Source organism: Vanessa atalanta, chromosome 11, assembly GCF_905147765.1.
Source record: "Vanessa atalanta chromosome 11, ilVanAtal1.2, whole genome shotgun sequence".
Lineage (NCBI taxonomy): Eukaryota > Metazoa > Arthropoda > Insecta > Lepidoptera > Nymphalidae > Vanessa > Vanessa atalanta.
The window spans coordinates 9092534-9115930 of record NC_061881.1 but is presented as its reverse complement, the minus strand read 5'-3'; the positions used below and the strand labels follow the sequence as shown (position 1 = coordinate 9115930).

Sequence of the window (23397 nt, the reverse complement as noted above, 5' to 3'; positions counted from 1 at the left end):
AACGTGATCCTTGATCATTAATAAAACAAATAAGAAAACGCACACTTTTATGTGTGTAAGAATATTTATAGTCCACGTGTATTTGTATGTAAATCATATCTTTATCCAATCGTAAATTAATTAAAAATATGAATATAAAACTATTATACGTAACCTTATCAAACTTGACCTACGTTTATAAAATAAAACATTCGCATAATAGAAAAAGGTCTAAGAGTCTCTTAATATAAAAATAACTTTCATTTTAGATATCATTAAAAAAAAATTTATTACATATTACGTTTATTCACAAAGCAATATTTGAGTTCATATTACATTCATTCATGCATGTGACATGTAATAACTTTTTAATTTTATTGTATAGATACATAGATAGATTGACAACTGGTCCACTCAGTGGTAAGTAGTCATCTCCGCCGTAGACATAATATATCAACCGCCCCCCTCCCAACGCCAATGCGCCACCAACCTTGAGAACATAGGTATAGCTTACTCAAATAAGAACACGACGATAATAAGTATTGCTGTTTGGCGGTAGAATAAGTAATTAATGTCTGGTACCCAGTCGGGCTTACTCAAAGCCTAACCACAATGTGAAATTATTACATTAAAATAATTGTACAATTTTTGTGAAAGAATATCACGATACATTTTATGAAAAATATATTTGTGTAAAATTTTAAAAGATGTTACTTTCAACGTAACACTTGCCACAGAAAAACCTCGGAACATGACATTTTAATTCCTATCCTGAAATACTGATTTTTTTTTTCGCTTTGTTTAACTCTGAAATGTAACCAACACCACAATGTCCGTGAATTTTAAAGTAAATTGAAATGTTTTGTTAAAAAAAAAAAAACAAACGTGAATTTAGAAACGAAAACAGCAAAATAGCTTAAGCGAATTTTCAATTTGTATTAAAGCAATAAACCATTTTATAAGCTCATACTTAAATACAATCATATTTAAGCCAAACACATAACTTTTACCGTCAATAAAATATTAATACAATTTAACGGTAAATACTGAGTTCGCGTATAAATCTTGTCTTGCCTTCTTGCTCCGTGTCACAAGGCTTATAAGATAATTAATTAACTTTCACTGAGAGTTAATGGTCGCGTATACATTAACTGTAGCGGATAATCTTTCAGAAAAAGCTACAATTTACATACAAAGTTTAGGATTATACGACGGCAGGCACGAAGGCAGATGGAGCGCGCGGAACAGAATAGTGAGGCGACAAAAGCGAATACAAATCAAATGGGAATGCAAACTCCCGGTAATGCTTTTTGTTAATACTTATAAAAGGGATGTCACTTCAATTGTTAATTATTGACAAATTAACATTATAATATTGTATCCGCTTTCGATTTCGCTTTTGTTTTTTAAATACGAGTTTCCGCTAGATCCATCTAGTTATTGTTTTATATATAGGTATGTAATCGATTCGACTTCGATCATGTCGAAGGAGGAGTGACGTGTACGATTTTTTTTTAATTAAAGTGCGTTCTTTCACTGTCTTACGTTCTCTTGTAAAGGAAACCTGCAAATTCTATTACTGACGTTGATAATGGTGTTGACAACGCCCTTTGACCCTCTTCAGTCCCACGGGCAATTCTTAACGGAAACGCAAACCACACTCTCCAATCCCCTTACACTAACACAAAACAACTTGAGAGATTTCCAAGGCTCAGGAACTTACAGTTTACTGATCGATGACGTGGTTTGAAACCAGGAATTCGGCATGTGTAGCCCTATTATACTATATAATACTAATGAGGCCAACAAGGGCACTCATCAAGCCCCTTTACTATATTGACACTGTAATAAATAATCCATCCAAGAAACTTTTAAAGGAACTAGTTTTCCATTTAGATTTCGAATGTAACAAAATAAGAAAAGAAAAACACCTAAAAGCAAGCAAAGAGTCATATCGATACGACTATCAATGCGACTATCTATACGACCGTATTAAACGTACACTGATAGGACGTAACTAAAAAAACAATGTTTACCTTCACAAAAACATTAAAAAATTTCGAACCAACAAAGGGGTACATTCTTTTTCAACCTCAAAGCGTAGTTCGTCAAAGCTATTTCTCAAAGCCGAACTTAATAGGAGCCCGATGTATCGGATGATCCACGTGAAATTTCATTAAACAACAACCGTGCCTTTTAACAGCTATACGATAAGTCGATCGTACAACTCCATTACTCGTATACAGGTGGCAAGTTTAAAAATTGAATTAACTACGACCTGGTTGAAATTATTCAGTTAATAGAGACTAATGAAGTTTGCAGTCGACGCGTGTCTCGTACGGCACATTTATCATTCGAAATCTAGTTAGTCCCACATCGTGGCCCTAATGTTTTCTAACTTATATACCACACTTTTCAAGCTTACTGTGACACGGTAGAAATGCTTTATAATTTCGTTCATCACTCACTCACTCACTCACTTACATAATTCAATAAATTTGTACAAAATATAACATAAACTATTTATATACATATATGACTCAATAAATATCTGTTACATACTAATAATTAGTTATGAATTTAATATCTTCATTATTAACACTACAAACAGTTAACTAAAATTGAATTAAAGCCATGAAATCAAGAATTACAATCTCTTCCAGTCAACCTTTCGGGTTCTTTGAGGAGTATTAATCAAGGAAGATAGTTAAGGTCGTGTACAACATCGTATCAAAGTAATATATAATTTAAAGATATATTTTTCGTTTATATGGTCATTATATAAGATTATAAGGAATAATAATTATTTTGTTATAAGATATCTATGTAGTTAAGACCCGAGAATCTAAAGTTTTCGAATTCAACCCAAGCAAACACAATTGAAGTTTTGATTTTGCTTCATATGTCGATTATTCATGTCGTATAAAATATCATGAAATAGTCTACACGTGTCAGATGAAAACATGCCACATTTGGAAAGGAAGGCTTAACCAAGCAGTATGATTAAAGTTCGGTATGTATGTCGTGTATATGACACAAAGAGTACTAATTATTATATGTGGATATTTAAACTAAATGTAATAGAATCATAGAAGATTAAAATGAAAGATATGAGCTCAATCTTATCGTGTAAATATGACGAAAGTGAAAATAATACATAAATAGTTGCAATATAACACATGAAAAAGCTTCATCCTTTACGACGTCAACAGCGAAGACGCGAAAATTCGCCCAAACTCGCACTGGTGAAGAGAGAACAAAACCACAATTGGTGACCACTATGGTGACTCGCGATTAGAATCTAAAACTAGCGACGACAGGGACGACTCGATTATGGGCAGTGCTCGGATACCAGACCAGCCAGGGATTCCAGAATCCCACGAAGACCAATAGTGTAATTTACCTAGAAGACAACTCAAATCAACATTGAACCTAAGTCAATGAAGAAGTCTTCGTCGCAGAATATAGTTGGAAACTTATCATCGTTCACTTGCAATCCTAAAAATTAAAAAGAATAATAATTTAAAGTTTTCAATAAAAAACACAATAAAAATCAAACACATAACATCTTAGTTGGGAGTTGGTGGCGCATTGGTGATGTAAGTAATGGGTAATATTTCTATTACAACGCCATTGTCTATGGGCGGTGGTGTTCACTTACCATCAGGTGGCCCATTTGCACGTCCACCTACCATATATAATAAAAAAAAACATTAAAATAATATAAAATAAATTATAAGAAGTATACGCCAAATCACATAAATATATAGTTCGTTTCAAGTATAATATTAACAATATAAAAAAAAACACATAAATACAAATAATCGTGTAATATACGAATCGTGCTTTGCAATTTTAACTTTAAATTATGAATAAAAAAATGTATGTAAACATATTATATTATAAATGTATAATATACATATATATATAATTAGCGAAAAATATGTCAGTGTTGCTTGTCATTAGTGTGATTAATGAAACACACGCTTAGGATTATGCATTAAATCCTAAAAAAATCTCATTAAGCCGTGAAAAAATTCCACGTCATAACCTATGGTCCCTCGGATTTTTCGCTCACGTTTTAAACACAGTTCTGAAACCTCAGGTTAATTAAGATAAGGCAGATAATTAGAATTATTCACGTGAAATTTTGCCTTCTAATATCTTGATATACATACATATACACACATGACTTACTCGACAACAAACATTAAATATTCATCTACTTCATTTTCGTTATAGAATATTAAACTTATATATCGATTAAGTATATTCGTGTTTCTATGTGCTAATTGTATAGCACTTATGAATAAAATATTTGTTTTTCTTTATAAATATTTAATGAAGATTTATTTTTCGTTAATACGACAATTTTAAATAATCAATTTCAAAAACAAAAAAAAAATTATCAACGTACATTATTGCTCATTTTTATCACAGAAATATTTTTCTTTTTGCAACCAATTTACATATAATTTCCACTATTTGCAGATGCTTGTAATTTTAATTAAAATGTGTATTTAAGTACACGTTCTAAAACATATCAATAGATTTAATGGATAAGCTGGAAGTTGACATTTGATTTACTTAAAGTAATAAGGCTTCAAAAACTTTTTTAATGAATAATCAATTACTATTTTTTGGGACAACGTGCACGCTTTTAGAACAGGATATCAGAAAGGAAAATCATTACCGAACGTGTGTATAAATTATATTATAAAACAAGTGAATTTTGACAAGATAACAAACCTTGAGATAAACATGATCACCTACAAGCCATTTCAATCAAATATATATTTCAACAACCGAAAAAGTAATCTAGTAGTTTCTGGCTTTGGAATCGTAGAATGTTAATTAGTAAATCACCAAAACCGCAAAGAAACAAATCCTAGTTCAAAATAACATCAACGAAACAGACAAAGAAGTTATTTCCATATTAAAAAAACGGTACACATTTATTTACATTTTCTATTCGAAACCAGACCTTTGAAATATCGATATATATTAAGTAATAAACTTCACTAATTGAATGTTCAAAAGTCATGAATACACAAGTAAGGGTAAACAATATTTTAATCTGAACGAAAAATATATCAAAGAGCCGATTGCCAATGTTCGAGTATTCGATTTCTTTATGGATTTTTCTTTTGAAGTCAAATAATCCGGGGAAATAGTAATTACTTCCTACATCTACCGCTGATTCACAAGTTTCTTGATTTATTTGCTTCCTTTGATTTAAAAGACCACGTTAAAGTATAATATATTATCGGATTGCTGATTTTTAATGGCATTAAATAAAACATTTTTACGAGTTTATCGTCGAAGTAAAATTTTAAATAAAAAATATATGAACAAATAATAAAAATGAACGAATCGTTTATTTTAATGATTATACGACTGACTTAAACATTTATTTTAATTATAATAAGATAATTTTTCTACTACTAAGCGCAGTCATATCTGTAATACCAACTTTTCCATACGTATGTATAAGGTCGCACCGTTTACTGTTATTACTATTGGGGACCGTAAAACCAGAGTCAAGTCCAGTCTTAGTCCGTGCCAGTGACCGCTTAATACCTTTTGACACAGGCGCAGCACGGTGAACAAAATTAATAAGTACTAAATTTATTAAAATCTAACAAAACTAAAGTCTAGTCTTTGATTATCTTTACATAGTATAAAACAAAGTCGCTTTCTCTGTCCCTATGTCCCTTTGTATGCTTAAATCTTTAAAACTACGCAACGGATTTTGATGTAGTTTTTTTTAATAGATGGAGTGATTCAAGAGGAAGGTTTTTGTATATAATACATAAACAATATAGTTAAGTAACACTGATAATTTTAAAAGTTTCTAATGTGATGTCGTAAATTTATACATTTTTTGCGCTTACATTGTAAACGCTGGCTGAACCATACGAAATAGATCAAAATAATGTACTTCAATATTGTACACCTTAAAACGGTCTTCAAAAAAGTCCGCGATGGTATATGTCTCTTAGGGATTACCCACATTGCAGCCGTGCGAAGCCGGGGCGGGTCGCTAGTTATTAATATATCTGGATAGACTGTCAAAGCGTAGAACTCGTACTAAGTACACGCACACTAATACGTAGCTGTCACGCACACCAAGATGATAAAGTGGCTCGTTTGGTTTAGATATTTTGTAATGCCACCCTCTAGATAAATAAATAATACATGTGTCTAGTTTTATGCTAATCGCCACAGTCGTAAATTAACTTGTGGAAGATTCGTAATTCAATTAAACGAAAGTTACAACTCTAATCTATACATATAATAAAATTGGAGTGTTTGTTTGTAATATTAAAATACCTTTTACTAAATGCATAAGTATGTATACACGGTAAATATACCTAAATAATATTTTTCTGTCTGTCTTTCTGTCTGTTTGTTCCGGCTAATCTCTGGAACGGCTGGACCGATTTGACGCGACTTTCACTGGCAGATAGCTGATGTAATAAGGAGTAACTTAGGCTACTTTTATTTTAGAATTATATGTGAAATATACGCACGTGGTCGCGGGCACAGCTATTACATAACAAAGTTATAATGATACAAAATTAAAATGACCCGACAGTTTACTGAATCAAACAAACAAAAACACTTATCCCAGTTAAATTAAAATAAAATGGTTGTTAAACGTTATCGAAAAGATCGTAAAATTAACTTCCAATATTTTTTTTTGGTCTCGTGAAAGTATATTCCGAAACACCTGTAAACAGACGTATCAACGGTACTATTTGTTTAAAGAAAATACATTTCATTCGATCTTACTTTAACTTCTAAAATTAATTAAAAACAAAACATTTTAATTAAACTCGTAATGATCGTTGTATAACTATCGACGTACAATATAACAACTTTATTCATATCACACACGAGATAAGTTCTATCAGACGAAGTACTTTGAAACTTTGAAGTTCAAGCCTTATATCTCTTACATTTCAATTAGTCTCCATACGAACAATGACCGCTCGCTTTGATCCAATTAAATTAGAATCGTGAGAAAACAATAAAGCGACGGAACAATTTATTATCTTATATAACCATTCCCATTTTGGGATACGTATCTATCTCCGCAATAGACTAGTTTAAACGTTTGTCTATAAGTTAAACTGTTTCTTCTTAATATATATATAAGTAAGAAGAAGAAAGAAGAGCCGAGATGGCACAGTGGTGACGCGAGCATCTTAACCGATGATAGCGGGTTCAAACCCAAGGAACACTGAATTTTCATGTGCTTGATTTGTTTTTATAATTCATCTCGTGCACGGCGGTGAAGGATAACATCGTGAAGAAACCTACATGTTCAACGAAATCTGCCACATGTGTATCCACCACCCAGCATTGGAGAGAGGTCGAATAAGCTAACCTTCTCCTCAAAGGGAGAGGAGGCCTTAGCGCAGCAGTGGGATATTTACAGGCTGTTACTGTATATATAAAAGTAACTGTCTGTAAATTTCTCAATGCTATGTGCATTTTTTACTTTTGAGACGGTGTTGGATTGGGCAGATTTTCATCCCACAAATGCAAGGTTCCTAACTCTATATTCCTTAACCGAGATGTGTTTTAAGCACAAATTAAGCACATGAAAAAAATCAATTATGCTTGCGCGGGTTTGAACTCGAAATCTTCAGTTAGAATTCACGTGTATAATTTAATATACGCGTAAAGCACATTTAAAAAGCTACTCTGATTGGTTAATAATTCGATACATAACACGCACGAATCAACGAACTATAAAATTGAATGTTTTCTTGGAAACACAGGCACTCTAAGCGCGTTCTAGAAAATTCACGTTTTCGAAACGCTTTCTTTATTAACCAATGAAAATGGTTTCCCATCTGTGAGCCTTAGGAGATTCACGTGATAAAGTAACCATTTAAAAATGGCGTTTCGTAATACGGTGAAAGAATCGAGCCTAGCTCTATCGATGGTTACGTTTTAGATTATTTTTGGATATTACAACTGGTTATGTTATTTATTGGAAGAGATGAAACGGATGTGATATCTGAAGAAATGAATCTGTTCGCGTATATGATGTTATGCTGGGGTTAATTGTCGAACGAAACTCATATAGATATGAAATAAAATAATAATTCCGAAACATTATTCGCCACAAGTGAGATTAATCAATCAAAGATTAGGATTCGACGAAAGTGAAAGCGTCACGTATACTTTGTTTGGTTATATCTAATTTGTACTTAAATGTCTTATTTGGACAACGATTAACTTTAATACATTTTACTAACCCGATTAGATGGAATTACGATATAAATACTTTTATGACTACTATTTTTGTCTATTGCTGATGTATTTTGTAAAAATATTAAAATAACATTTGTGATCATTTAACTGTAGACATTTGAAAAGAAAAAACAAATTATTTTTCAACAGCAACCACGCTACTGTTATTTAATTTACTATGTATTTCAATATTCATCACAATTTTGTGAAAATTTTAACGCGAGTTTTTTCAATTTCAGTCTTCGGACAAGAAACAACATCGCCGAATGAAAAAAGGAAGATTAATTAATTATTTTTTTCTGGTTGTATATCTTACATCTTTGAGTAATGGTCATAGTGTCCGAAAAATAAAGCGACATTTTTCTAAGAAGCACAATTAAAATTCTGATTTAAGTGAAGTTTATTTTTAAATTGTTGTTATTATGATTTTAATCACAAGTAAATAAAAAATATATATATTTAAAATAACACTTTATGTATCACATGCTTGCACAATGTTCACTAGAAGCGATGGCATCTTACTGACAACGAGGATATCTCATAACCTGGGTGCCTTCAAATGAGACATGAAGAGGCATCTTGCGGGCAGGCAAGGCGAGGGTGACTAGTGCAGCTCATTCTTGCTGACTATACTAGTCTTCGCGTTTCGACTCCACTTCCACTTACCATCAGCTATCACACTAATGTATAAACATTTTGTCATTTCATGAGGAACTATCTAAGCCTGTGCACCCACTTTGATTAATGATGATGATTTAAACAAAAGTAGCCTATGTCCTTCACTAGGACTCAATCTATCTCCATTCAAAATTTCATTTAAATCGATACAGTTTAAACTACAAGAAGTAACAAACAGAGTTACTTTCCCATTTATACTTACTATGGATTATTTAGAGCGCATACAAAGCGAACGCAAAAATAAACCTAACGAGATATGGCTCCTCCAAACTGAACACGCCACTTTAATTTCTGCTCCACCTGCTGAAAATTCGCCGTGACATATGACAAGCGTTGCAACGTTCCGAAATGTAAAGTTTACATCTACTTTAGCGAATGCAACGCTAGTAAAAAATATTAGAACACTGAAAATTTTAACCTACCTACAAACATTACACCGGTACGATATATTTCCTGTAGTATGTACGTTTTGGGTCTATCATAAATAAAGATAGATAGGTAAAAAACTTCACTGCAATAAATTACAAAAAAAGGGAAACATACATTTGCAGCGATAATCAGTTAAATACATTCATATAATATCATATCTTAGCTTTCATTTCAATTACAATAATGAATTAAATTAAATGGTTGCTCCAAAATATATCCACACATAACAATACATCACAAAGATAACTATTGTTCGAGTTTTATCCGTTTAACCAAGTTTACAATTCTTTGTGATATGTACTCGGCGTCACGGCGTTATCGTATAAAATACACCCGAAAGTTACACAGTGTTAGTAAGAAACGTAATATCTCATAAGTATCTGACAAGTTAATCTAATCTTCTTAAGGATGGTACAACTAGATTAGTCTCTTGAAGAAATTGAATCATTCGTATTCCGTAAGCATACCTTTTTTTTTATTCGATTTCCAACTACGTCTTTACTAGCCGAGTCTTAAATCTTAAAAGTTTAAAAAGGTTTTACTATAAGAGTATTCATTCTTAGATGTCGATAGAAATCAACTTTTACGTAGCAGGATTTTTAATTCTGCAAGCAAAGACTACCGTAATGAAATCTTAAAAAAAGATCTTTATGAGTTTTACCAAATGTTCAAATTATTTTTATGAGAATAAATCGTTTCTTCAATTCAAAAACAAATGAAATTGGATTATGTATAATCTTTAGCGGTTGGATTTGTTTAGAAAACGAGAATTATTTTTGTTAACAAAAGATTGTTTAAACAAAAGCACTTATTTTTCATGTGCTTAATTTGTCTTTTTAATTAATATCGTACCCGACGTAAAAGCAACACGTCGTGATGAAACCTATATAATATGTCTGAGAGGTGGCCTTTTTTTGGCATTAGTAGAGCAAATGGTTCACCTAATGGCTTAACAACACCAATAAACAAAGTAGCTATTCCCACATCGCAAATCCATCATCGACCTTGGGACCTAAGATGTTATATCCCTCGTGCCCGTAGATACACTGGCTCACTCACCATTCAAACCAGAACTCAACATTGCTATTGCTGTTTGGCGGTTGAATCTGTGGTACTTACCTAGGCGGATTTACACAAAGTTCTACCGCCGAGTATAACATGCTCGTTGGTGTATTTTAAACAACCAATATTCCTCACAAAGATTACCAAACATACATAACTAAATTATGTTATTCCTTGTCATTTCAAAGACAAATCACGTTAGCAAGGGTGAGACAGAGTATACGTGTAACAAAAGTAGTCATAACAAAAGTTGTATAAAACAAATAACCGACGAGACATAATCAAACCGTACCACTAACTGGTCCTTAAATTAAAGAGGGTTGACACTTGGCAAGTTTGTAAGGATAAATTATGAGGGTCCTACGAGTGGCGGTCATTAATAATAATGTTAGCTACGGCACATTGTGTAAGCTTGTTCTTAGCTTGAATTTAAATACTTGTGTATATTGGTCAAGATCTCATTTCAAATACGTGTTTGGGAGTATTTGTAATAATACGTATAAAGTTTAGAGCAAACATTTATTAGCGCACTAAATGACACATTAATGATAAACCAGACTATTTATATACATTTCATTTATTTGACACCATTATAAGTTGACGAACTCATTAACTGCATCAAAGTTCAGGATTACTTTTGATAATAATATTTTTGATAACTATGAAAACTTTTTAAATTAAACTAATGAAAGTATCGGAGCTGTCCATTTAAAAAAAAATAGAACTGCAGTAAAAGAAAATTATAGCCGGGAAAATAAAATGTATGCCTAGTGTCAAATTCTTGTGATATTAGAGTAAAATTTGATATATATTTTTTTTCGATTTTCATTATTGTTTTAAGCTCAACAAGCCACCAGAAATATGGATACTTCGTCCGAACAAGCCGCTCAAATTGTGGCATTGATGCGGTAGGCTTGGATCAACAAACGATTGCTAATAATTAAATTTAAACCAGTCCATGGTTTCTAAAGTATACCGAAGGTTTGTAGAGACAGATTCTTACAAAAGAAGACCCGGTACCGGAAGAACTCGAGCAACCACCCGCTCGAGGATCGATTTATTATTTCAACTTGCCTACGAAATCGTATCCCCACATCAGTAAACATCAAAACAGAGTTGAATGAATTACGTGTAATAAACGTGTATGCACGAATAAAAATGAAGGAAGCAGCAGTCACCCTCTTACCTCCAGCAAATGATCCAAAGCCGTCTGCTGCTCACAGACAAAGTCGTTTAAGATTTGCGCGTGAACATCTTAATTGGACTAAAGAACAATGGACCTCCATATTGTTCACCGATTAGTGTGTACACAACGCCATATAACAGAGGTTTTAGAAACTCACGTGGTACCTTACAAGGGATTAATACGCGAAAATTTTACTGCAATGCAAAATAATGCCAGACCCCACACAGATGCACACGGTCGATATCTTAGTAAACAAATTACTTATGTAGGAATCTTCCATTCCTATGACGTATTGACAAAATACAGTACCCGTCTTCTTTTTTAAATTAAGAAAATGTAATTAAATACTAAAATTTAAATAAATAAGCTGAAGTTATAAGCGAATATATGCTAAGGTTTTATCGTCAAAATAAACAGACCGACACACCTCATTTCCAAATATAAATAATAATTTTCACTCAAAGCAGTAACTCCAAGAGCAAATTTGTTTAAAATTACAAGAATTAAAAAAAAAAATACACGATACCCAAAATAAGTATTATTAAAGAAAACTTTAAAATCACCTTTGAAATCTAGTTAGAAGGAAACATGAAAGATACAAACAGCGCCATCTTTCCGAATAAGACCGAAGTTGTTAGAGAGAACACTCTTACCTAAAAATCCCCTAGCGTGAATATTGAATTTATTTATGAAACCGCGTAAATTTCCTTGACCATAATTTAAATACAAAATGCTCGTTACGACCACGGCTAACCATTACAATGTAACATTTTTAACAGCGCCTTAAAATGCGTGTCGTTATCCATTCTCATATTTATACATTTTATTGCGAGGCCAGGATAATAAAGCCTTATCATTCCTTCCGCTTTAACTGCTCATATATTATGGGTCCATTTTTAGTCTACATTTTACTTTCTTCGGTTCGTTTCGTTATGAAACATCGTTCCGTATATTTTTAAATATGTAAATCATTTAGAGACACCGTAAAGTAGTATTATTGAAATAAAAAAATATATATTAGATGAAATGGAACAAATGCCGCAGAGAAGTACTAATAAAAATAATAAAGTTCAATACAGACAATTAATAAGAACAGGCTAGCTAATTATGTCGCAGCGAATGAATTCTTTTGTTTTCACGTAATATAAACCTAAAGAATTTAAAGAACCTTCTGGCGAAAACGACCGGGGTAGAGAAAAGAACGCAATGCGCACCTTGTCCGCCGCCTTAATAGGCGGAGCTGGAACTAGGGAGTTCTCCGGGAAATACCCCTAGGAATTGGTGGCCCGTATAGGCGAGTCGATCATCAGGACGTCACGGTATGCGAAGGCGATCCCGTGGCGCCCGCCGAAAAGACGGAGAGGGTACCGCTGGATTTTAGTGAGTAAATACCCATGGAATACCAATGGATTTTAGGGTGCTTGGCGTCCTGGGCACCGGCGAGCCCAACATTCTCCCGTGAGGGACACGCGTAATACGTTTTTAGGAAATAAATAAATAGGAAAAAAAATCAGTCATCTAGTCTATTTGAGTTTCAGTGCTAAGGAGTCGAAGGCATTTTTAATATCTCCCACGTACAATTTTGGACTCTGCGGCTTATCTAATTGGCGAGCCAATTTAGTAGAAGATGCGCCGGTGTGTTGCCGAATAAGATTTTACAGACAGGTAGAGGCGCGTAAGTGCAGGGCCGCAACTGACCTTGACATGCGGCGCGGCGAGCAGGCGGCGCAGGTCGTGCACGGCGGCGGCGCTGGCGGGCGCGGCGCCGGAGCGCAGGCGCGCGGCCGCCTCGAGCGCGGCGCGCGCGCGCGCGCGGCCCTCCGCCGCCGGCGCGCGCCCGCTCGTCACCACCACCGTGCACGCGATGCGGTCGTACACCTGCGGGGCCACTCCGTTAGACTACGACTACACTTTATACTCACTGATTTGGAGTAGCTTCAATACCACATTATCATTAGATAGTATGAAAACTGAGATTGTCATCTGCTTTGTACCTACGATGACGTCAACCTAGCCATACTTGACCATTATAAAAAATATTTTCTAGTTAATTACCGCTATTAACTAAATTAACGCGTCAACTTTGTGCCTTGCAAAAGCTTCGGGCGCGCACGGTCGGACGGCTTGTGGTGGTGTGGTAACTTATGTTTTACTAGTTAAAAGGAAGTCGAGCATATGGACCATCTGGTAGTAAATTGTTGTCACGAGCCATGGTTATTAGCAGTGTAAGAAATAATAATAAGTCTAACACCGCCGGCCATGGAAACAATGATATGTCTCTTGTTATCTATTGTAATAACTCTGGCTCCGCAATTCAGCAGCACAAAGTGTAGTTTTTTGAATGTAGAATGAGTATATATATAGTACCCGTCACGAGAAGCTATAAATTATGTAAACAAACATCTTTTACTAAGTAAACATTTTATACTGCGAGATAATAATAAATTGACCATATTCAATCGACATGAAATATAGACGGGTTATATGAAAGTAACAACCTATTTAATTTAGTCGGATCATATTTTAACGACGCAAAGCGCTATCGTTTGTGTTTTTTGGTACCGGAACGCATCCATCGCAGGGATTGTAAACTATCGGGACGCCATTTTGAAATAAACGCGTCATTCGAGTTTCGAATGCGTACGAGTTTGTTTCATTGCTTTGCATACATCGCGGATCGTTTGTTAATTTTACTTATGAATCTGACGAATAATTATTCTTAAATAATATATGTTAATTAATATTTGTTACTTAATAATTTATTAAATTTTAAACAAATTCATTTTTTTTTTTGGTCCAAATGTTGTGAACTCCTGAACACTTGTTTACAAAATTTATAGCTTCTCATGACGGTTACTATATATAAATATGATTAATATTCTTACTATATTTTTTAATTAGTTTTGACATAATACATGAAAAACAATTAGCAACTGTATGTATTATTATTTTTTGCTTTTATGCTATTAAATTTGCTATAACTCGCCACTAGATGACGTTGGAGCATATTATTCTCGTTACTGTTCAGTCAATCGAAATGACCATTGGTATACACAGGCAGAACAATTTTTGCCTGATTTTCCTAGTACTATATTATAGTTATATAAAAAAAAAATATTAATATACAAAATATCTAAATTATACAAACTTCTAGTAAAGATCGTAATTGCAGATCATCCAACACGCTGTGGAACAGGTCCGGGTCCATAAATGGTGGTCCATCTTGAAGGACCGCTACATCATCTAGCGATTCTACTATAAGGTTAACAGCTGGAACAAAGAGAAATTATGTTTCAGAAATTAATTCGATTTATTTTAAATATAATTAAACTCAGACGATTAAAATTTATCTCTAGTAAATTATACGGTTATTCTAATCAGACGCGATGACAGTGCATCTATACATAAATATTACATAACGCACACTTAATTAAATATTGACCGAAAACAAAATCACTAACATTTGAACATTTTTGTTATATTTTTAGTGTAAATAACATATTTTTTTTAAATTGCTGCAGAATTATAACTAAAAATCGCAGGACAAAATTAAAACCACACGTATTGTCTTAAATATATAACCTTTTTTTTGTTGTAGTAAAGAAAATAAAAGTATATTCGTTCATTAATTTAAAAATATTTTTTAGTTTGACCCTCTAGAATGGAGTCATTATTTTCTAGTAAGCGATATTTTAGAGTCTCACCCGCCGCGTTGGCCTCCTCCACGAGCACCTGGCGGCGCGCGGGCTGCTCGTCGTCGTCGTCGTCGTCCACGGACGCGGCCGCCAGCGTCGCGGCGCGCAGCCGCCGCCGGCTGTTGAACTTCTTCAGCTCCTCCACCGTGCCCGACAGGTGAATGCGGTTCTGCTTGTCGCGATCCTTAATCGTTACAAGATGTCTTACAAGTACATACTGGAACGAACTTATATTATGAAAAAGGTAGGTGGACGGGAAAATGGGCCACATGATGGTAAGTGGTTCCCACCGCCAACAGACATTGGGACCGTAAGAAATATTAGATCATTCTTGACATCACCGACTAATGTTTCGGAGGAACTTTTTTCAAAGCAATTATTTATTGTGACCCTCGTGCCTGGCTGTGTAACAAATGTTTACAGGAACACAGCAATACAAAGTATTGCTTCTTGGCGGTAGAATATTTGATGAGGTGGTGGTACCTACCCAGACGGGCTCGCACACACCCCAAATACCAAGGCCCTAAACATTTTACGAGCAAATTTTGAAACCCCCACAAAAATGTATATAGTACACGTACATATATTTGGAAAAATATATTTAAAAAAATATACCCTGATCCATCGGTGGTTTAGAACTTCTTGTATATTAATTCTTTGTGTGTGGTCGACCGTCAGCATGCGCTGCACCAGATCTTTGGCAGCATCACTTATGTCGTCCCAAAGAGGCGCATCGAACTACGACGAAAATCATCATTAATAGGCTAAATTTTCACTTAGCTATATTTACACCTTTTTTATTAAAATTTTAGTAACTTTCACATATTTTGTTTATTAAACGCGTGAAAAAAGTGATTTTTTATAGTTTTATAGTAGAAGATGTAGACGAATAACCTAAGCGTTTTATGCGAAAACAATTAACATTACTTATCTATCATTTGATCAGTCCGATAAAACTGTTTTCACATATTTTGTTTTTAAACACGTGAAGGAAGTGTTTGTTTTTATAGTTTTATATTAATATATGTTAAATAATTTAAGCGTTTTATGTGTCAAAAATTTACATTACTTCTCCATCATGTAAACAGACCGATAAAACTGAGGAATCGATGGTTTCGACTATCGTCTGGTGGAACTTCCTTGCCAAATTACCAAAGACCAATAAATTTCTAACTCCGAACGGCGATTTAACAATACTTGAAAGAGGAATTAAATAGAATTAACTAGTCCAACTCGGATCGAACTATCGAGCTCATGATTCGCAACCTTATTAACTGTAACTAGAGCAACGAAAAGGTATCGTAACCAACGTGTAGAAAACTGTCTTAGATCTTAAGTCATGATTTGACTTATTGTATACATTTTCAAAGAATATAATTAACATCTTAAATACCACTTACGCGTAATCTGCCGCGACAAATAGCTTCAAACAGCCGCTCCCTCGTCCCAGTGAATGGCAAGTAGCCCACGAGCAAAACGTGCAGTAAAATTCCAGCTGCCCATACATCCACTGGTTTCCCGTACAATTGACTCGAAACTACTTCCGGCGCCATGTAGTGCGGAGTCCCAATGCGACCTGTACAAATTAATAAATATATACTCTCGGCTTGCAAGTGTCACCTTTAGTTTAAAACGAATGCGTGTAAAATAAATAAAATGAGAATTTAAATTGGGTGGTAAGCGATTAGTGCCATTATATATATATATTTTTAAATGAATATTATTCAGGTTACATAAGAACCCTATGCGTTAAATACACAGATCTAAGAATGACATAAACAATCACAATTATAACAATACATATGTTTATTTAGCTTTGTACTTGAGCTATTAAACGGAACACATTTATTTATTTGACGTTTTAGTTTTTGTATTTTTTTTTTTAATTAAATATAAGCCAATGACGACAAATTTAGTGTTAAAAAAAATTAAATATTTGGAGTTAACTCACACTTCTCATCATAGACTAGTTTAGCTGTAGCCGAAATTGAAAAACTTTCGGTAATATTTATAAAAGGCTCGTACTTGTGAAAAGCTGTCTACTGTATTTTGTTTCTAAGTATAACTAATGTTGCATAATATGCCACATGTTGCACACGTGGCACAACCAGTCGACCAAAATGGGAGTTAAATCCAAATATTACAAAAAAAAAAAAAATTTAAATTTAGAACAAAGGTCACATTTAACATTATCACGAGCACAGTGTTCAGTGAATGTGCTAATGCATAATTAATATAGTGTAAAATTAACGTGATTACACTAGTCATGTCTGTTTTATGAGACACCTAGTTTGTGATGATGAGTGAAACTTGTGCCGATGAAAATTGCACATTATATACATGCAGTTAGGGCACAATTTGCTTCGCCGCGGAAGTCTTACCATACTCATCTGATTTGAGATATGCTTGGCCCATAGGACCCACTAGTGGTCGATTGTCCATCACCAGTTCTGTGCACAATTTAACTATGTCAATAGCTTCACAAATGGAATACTCATCAACATTTTATATATTTTTATATACAATAATATTAAAATTATCACCATCGACATGATTACAGCTATATATACAGTATATTTATAACTATAAATCATAACTATCTAGTAGATATATCAATCATATAGATGAGGTAGACAGGTAGAAACACAACGATCTTAATACTTATCTGGAACTGATGACTGGAAATGATTTGAAATAATAACGTTACTTTCATAGATACTTATATACTAACAAATATACATATATTAACTCATACATACACATACACAGACCAAGATAATGACAGCATGTCAATCAGAATTATAATGTGTCAAAATTGCGATGGCGACTCCGTATACAGAAAACGCATCTAAAAATTAAAACTCAGGAGACAAGGATCTATACGTATTTTGCTTCAATGATCACACTGGCTCAACCATACTTCCAGTAACATAATAACGTTACAAAGAGTCGATGATAAAACAACGGTGAAGGAAGTAGCCAACCAGTACCTACCAGTGATACCCAGGCTGGCTTGTACAAAGGTCTACCACCTGTATAGGAAATCTTACGGCAAAAATAGTGATAGCCCAGAAAATATTCTACCACTAAGCAATAAACCTTTATGTGATTAACTTTCAGTGGTCATACCCGGTAGTTTATACTTATATCTGGTTTTTGAAAGCCTGATCAAATTCAAATTAACTAATCTGCTTTTTTCTGAATGAATCGTCATTGGTCAGTGGCAGCCGATGACGCAATGGGCGACCAGTGAAGTGAACATTTTGAATATTACCAAATCAGTAAATCTGACTCGGAACAGTGTTTCAGAAACTCCGGTTAAAAAGATTTGATTCGACAAGCCGTCCAGTACCATGGACCAAGGGTGACAGATTTTTTTTCTATGCACAAACTTGACTCGTCACCGTCATCATCAAATCAATTATTACGATGTTCAGGTATGGCTGGTGTGACGTCATCGGAGGTACAAATACATGACACGCTCGGTTTTCATACTATTCAATAAACATGCGGTATCTATACTAAATCTGTGGTCAGAACAGACACGTTTACACCATGGTACGGATAACGCTTCAGGCGTCGCCTCGACAAGCGTGATCCGTCCGGCAGCAGCCAGGCCGCATTCTGACGCGAGCGCTCACCGGGCGGCGCGCGGTGCGCGGTGGGCGTGGGCAGCTGCGCGGCGACGCCGAACCCGCCGAGCTTGACGGGCGCGCAGTTGTCGCGGCCCGCCAGCAGCACGCAGTGCGGCCGCACGTCGCGGTGCACGATGTCGTTCTCGTGGCAGTAGCGGAGCGCCTCCAGGATCTGACGCATGTAGTGACTGGAAACGGACATATATCGTCTCACTTCATATATGTTACATAGCTATGCTAATATTATAATCTCAGGAGCTACCGGTCGGATATGAAAATGCACTGGTCGGGGACAACCTTCGGAGCATAAAGCTGTCTTTATTTAGGAACTACTGACCCGCTTTAAAAACCCTATGGTTGGGGATAGCCTCCAGACCATAAAATATACTTTCAATCAATCTAACATACTGTAGTGATTACTATTAATGTAATAGTTAATAACATACATTTGGTTATCTATTTATTACGACCTCAGAAGTAAGGATGTTTTATCCAAAATTCATGGCAAATTAAACCGTAAGCCGTTAGCGTAAACAACCACTATACAAACTAAGGTTTCAAAACAGTATGGGAGATGCCGTATGATCTTTTAAAATTTGATAGGCACTTCGTATTTGGGATATCGTATTTAAATTTAACAATCATACATTTAAATAAAAATCACAATTTTTGCTGGCGCCACTATCGTTCCACAATACTTTTGTATTGGTTACATATTTCAGATGTCGCCACTATCGTTCTAAACTTTGTACAAAATTATTCTAAGGAACCTGTAAGACAACATTTCTCTCTCTCCCTAATCTAATTAATAAAATAATTTAAATACAAAGTAAATAATTATAATATTTTAATCTGACAATTATATAAGATAAACTTGTCACAAGCAGATAGCGCCTTAATCGTTGAAAATTTAGTAGTGTAGTTAAACGTAAGTAGAAGAACCGCCAATAAAATCAGTACCTACTTAATACTTTCCACCGTTTTTATTAGAAGTCTTTAACAATCAACTACAATTAAATTTATATGCTGTAACTCAGCATATACTGAGTTCATGCTTTTATCTCATTAATATAAACTTGTCATGATTATGTATTTTCTATGAATATACCTCACTTAGTAATGACTTTTTGACATTAGTTTTATATATATTAAAAGGCCAATTTAAAAATATAAAATGAACTAGATAATTGCTTAGTTTCTTTTTATGATACACTTTAGAAATATATCGACTGAATGTAACCTAGTGATAGTCAATATTCTTTCAAATAGATTATCCATTTGGCTTAAAAATTGACAGAGTTGAACTGAAATCATTAGAAAAAATAAATGCTATTTACTTCGTTTTACTTACAAACAAGTGGTAGTCAGTCTGAGCTAGCAATACAAAATCTGTTTTATCTTATTAAAGTGTCGAGGAAGCCTTACACAAACTTTCGTTATAACTAGGCTGCATAGGAGAACGAATTCTTCAGAAAACGATAATACAATAAGCCTATAGGGCATTCAAGTTGCCTAATATAATTTATATTCAAAGTTGTGACACCACTAAAATATGTGCAAAAGGTAACACACACAGATGCCATAACTGTGTTAGTCCATTTCTGATATAAATAAACTATACAAATATATTGTAAGTTTTCAATAATTCTATTTAATGTTGAACATAGTTTTTTTCAGTTAAATTATTTAAGGTTTAAATAATCATAATTCATACCATGCTACGGCTTCACTGTAGACAAATCCAGCTGTGGCCCGACGAACCACTTCAAAACATAAATCAGATCCATCCATACTGTAATAAAAAAATACACATTAAGTAATTTAATGGTTTACTCTTTTAAAACTAATGAAGTAAACGTAGCTTCAATTTGACATTGTTTATAAGAAAATCAAATATATTCCATGTTAAATAATCATGTTTTAACTTTGCACTGATATTCGATATTATTATTTTCTTAATTTCTAAAATAGTTATATGTTATAATAATATATTTCTTCCATTTAATAATAAATGATGAATTATAAGTTTCCACAGTAAATATTGAACTTACTATTCGAAAACCATATACAGCATCCCCTCGGAACTGTAGGTCTCTAGAAGTTCCACAATGTGAGGATGTTTGAGCATGTGGCATATTGTAGCTTCTCTTTTTAAGTCTGTAAGAGAAATAAATAAAATATTACATTATTACCATATAAAAATATTAGGTTAGTGCTGTTAAATTGTTCTATACTGTGATACTCATATTTTACTTTTTAAATTTATTGTCTAATATGCTATTATAATAAAAAGTTATAAGTTACTTAATTACTGATTTAAATAATTATTTTTTTAACTTAAAGTTAAGTATATTATTAGAAATGAATAACATCCTAGTAAAAATATTTATTAGTACTTTTTAATAATGATGTTTCAAAATTTACATAACAGTTTAATGTATGTTACTGTTTGTAAAAATTTTGGATTCCATTAAGAAAAGCAACTATTCAAACAAGTATAATTTAGTTATTGCTATATAATAAGTATTGCTAAGAAATAACTTAACTTTTAATAATTAAATAAATAGAGAAGAAATAAAGAAGATTACAAGAATCTATATTATATGTCCCTTCTTTAATATTCCAATAAAACAATCTACCTTAAGAAAGAGATAGGTATATTAGTTAAAGAAATTGATTTGTTAAGATTAAAATGTTCAATCAAATTACCAGCGGTGCTTAATCCAGGACTAGCTGTAAAACGAGCTACATCCACAATCTTCACAGCAAACTGCTGTCCTGTTTGCCGGTGCACACATCGACGAACAAGGCTGAATGGTCCCCTTATTAAAAACAATTACTTATTGTTATTACCACAGATACACAAATAAAGGATAAAGAAACAATATAATTGGAAGGTGATTTTCAACTCATATTAACAATTCCATAAGAATTCAATAGTAGTAGGGGTTATTTGTTATCAACACTGTTTGTAATGTTGAACTTATTTTGTATGATAAATTTTACATTAAATAGTATAATTCACTGAAAACTATATGTTTAATACTATATATTATAATATTTTAAGCAAAGTTACCCTATAACAGTAGGCACTTATTATAATTCGATTTTAATTTACCTTTTCCTTTTAAGGTAAAAGAAAGGTAAACTTTATTTTCAAGGAGGAATAACTTAATTATTTAGATTATGAAATAGTCAGGACAAAGTATTTAACAACTACTGTATTATTAAATTGTTTTCAATGTTACTATTTGATATATATCTTATTTAGTTTTTTTTTACTTGAAATCAAAATCTTATTAGAATTTGACATTCTTATTTTGGAATATGACCTAAATGGTTTGTGTTGATATTATGTTGGTAAATCAATTATGGCCTATATTTTATTAATTTAGTTTTAAAATATTTTTCTGTTACTTACCTTATAATTGTTTTAATTTGTTATTGAAATTGAAAATGCATTAAAATATAAAAAAGGATTCTTATAAGAAATATGTTTTGATTATTTTAAATAGAGCTTTATGATTATTAAAAGGTATGTAAGTATATAATTGGGTTGTAAACAAATTATTTAAGGTGATTCGATGATATATGAGAAGGAGTCTTAACTACTACTTACTTGCCAATAATTTCACATAGCTCATACACATCATCGAACAGGACCTCGTCTTCAGCCATTTTTACCACTAACACAATACACTATATTTCAGAAAAACGCGTAAAATATCATATTCGCGTCGCCTCAACCCCGAAAGTTAAAAGGTTACGCCCAGGGTCAATTTATCTAAATATTACAAGTTCTAACTTTATAATAAACACTAAATTATACTGGATTTAATTATCTGGTGCATTAGTTACAAAATTAGTACAATAAACGGTGATTAGACGCAAATTGTGCATTATAAAAAGGTGAAAAACTGCGTTTATTCGCTCATTTTTTCCAAAACTTGTAAATACGTTTTATCACAATAAAAACATCGACGTTGAAGATATACAGTAAAAGATTATTAAAATTACGTGCACACTAATTAATATTAGAATAAAAAGTTAAATCATCGTAAAATAATTTCCCATCTCTTATTTTCTATTTACTTTTGACATTTACCAAGGGTTGCAAGCTTCAACTGTATGGATTGAAGTTTGAACCTGGCATTTCAATATTGTGTTGCCATATCAGAAAAATAGAATATTCATTGTAATAAATGTTTTACCATTTACATCGTTTTGAGTTGACATTCTACATTTTTATAATTATATTATCTACTATATATGCTATACACTCAACTTATCTTTTTTTTAATATTATATTAGCAGTACAAAAAAGCAATAATCTGATTTAACTTATTAGGAATGGGTTATTTTAAAAGCTCGAGTTGGTAGTCGTTTTACTAAGCATGCGCAATGTACTCATTACAACAAAAGCTTCGATGCTTTATAATTTACACCGACAAAAATATTAGTAAAC

The 23397-nt window shown here is 33.2% G+C and overlaps 1 protein-coding gene across 6 annotated transcripts in view; it reads right to left on the bottom strand.

Moving 5' to 3' along the window:
- Window positions 1-23011, bottom strand: part of LOC125067188 (peripheral plasma membrane protein CASK) — a 272403-nt gene extending 249392 nt beyond the window's left edge. For all 6 annotated transcript variants that reach the window (XM_047675623.1, XM_047675625.1, XM_047675628.1 and 3 more), the window contains exons 1-11: window positions 22552-23011; window positions 21642-21754; window positions 20984-21089; window positions 20647-20724; window positions 18939-19120; window positions 17679-17747; window positions 16698-16873; window positions 15913-16035; window positions 15307-15481; window positions 14751-14872; window positions 13301-13480 (exon numbers count right to left, since the gene is read on the bottom strand). In XM_047675623.1, coding sequence (XP_047531579.1) covers window positions 13301-13480; window positions 14751-14872; window positions 15307-15481; window positions 15913-16035; window positions 16698-16873; window positions 17679-17747; window positions 18939-19120; window positions 20647-20724; window positions 20984-21089; window positions 21642-21754; window positions 22552-22610 — 1383 coding nt within the window. In that variant the 5' untranslated portion in view covers window positions 22611-23011. The remainder of the gene's footprint in view (window positions 1-13300; window positions 13481-14750; window positions 14873-15306; window positions 15482-15912; window positions 16036-16697; window positions 16874-17678; window positions 17748-18938; window positions 19121-20646; window positions 20725-20983; window positions 21090-21641; window positions 21755-22551) is intronic.
- Between the last annotated feature and the right edge of the window lie 386 nt (window positions 23012-23397).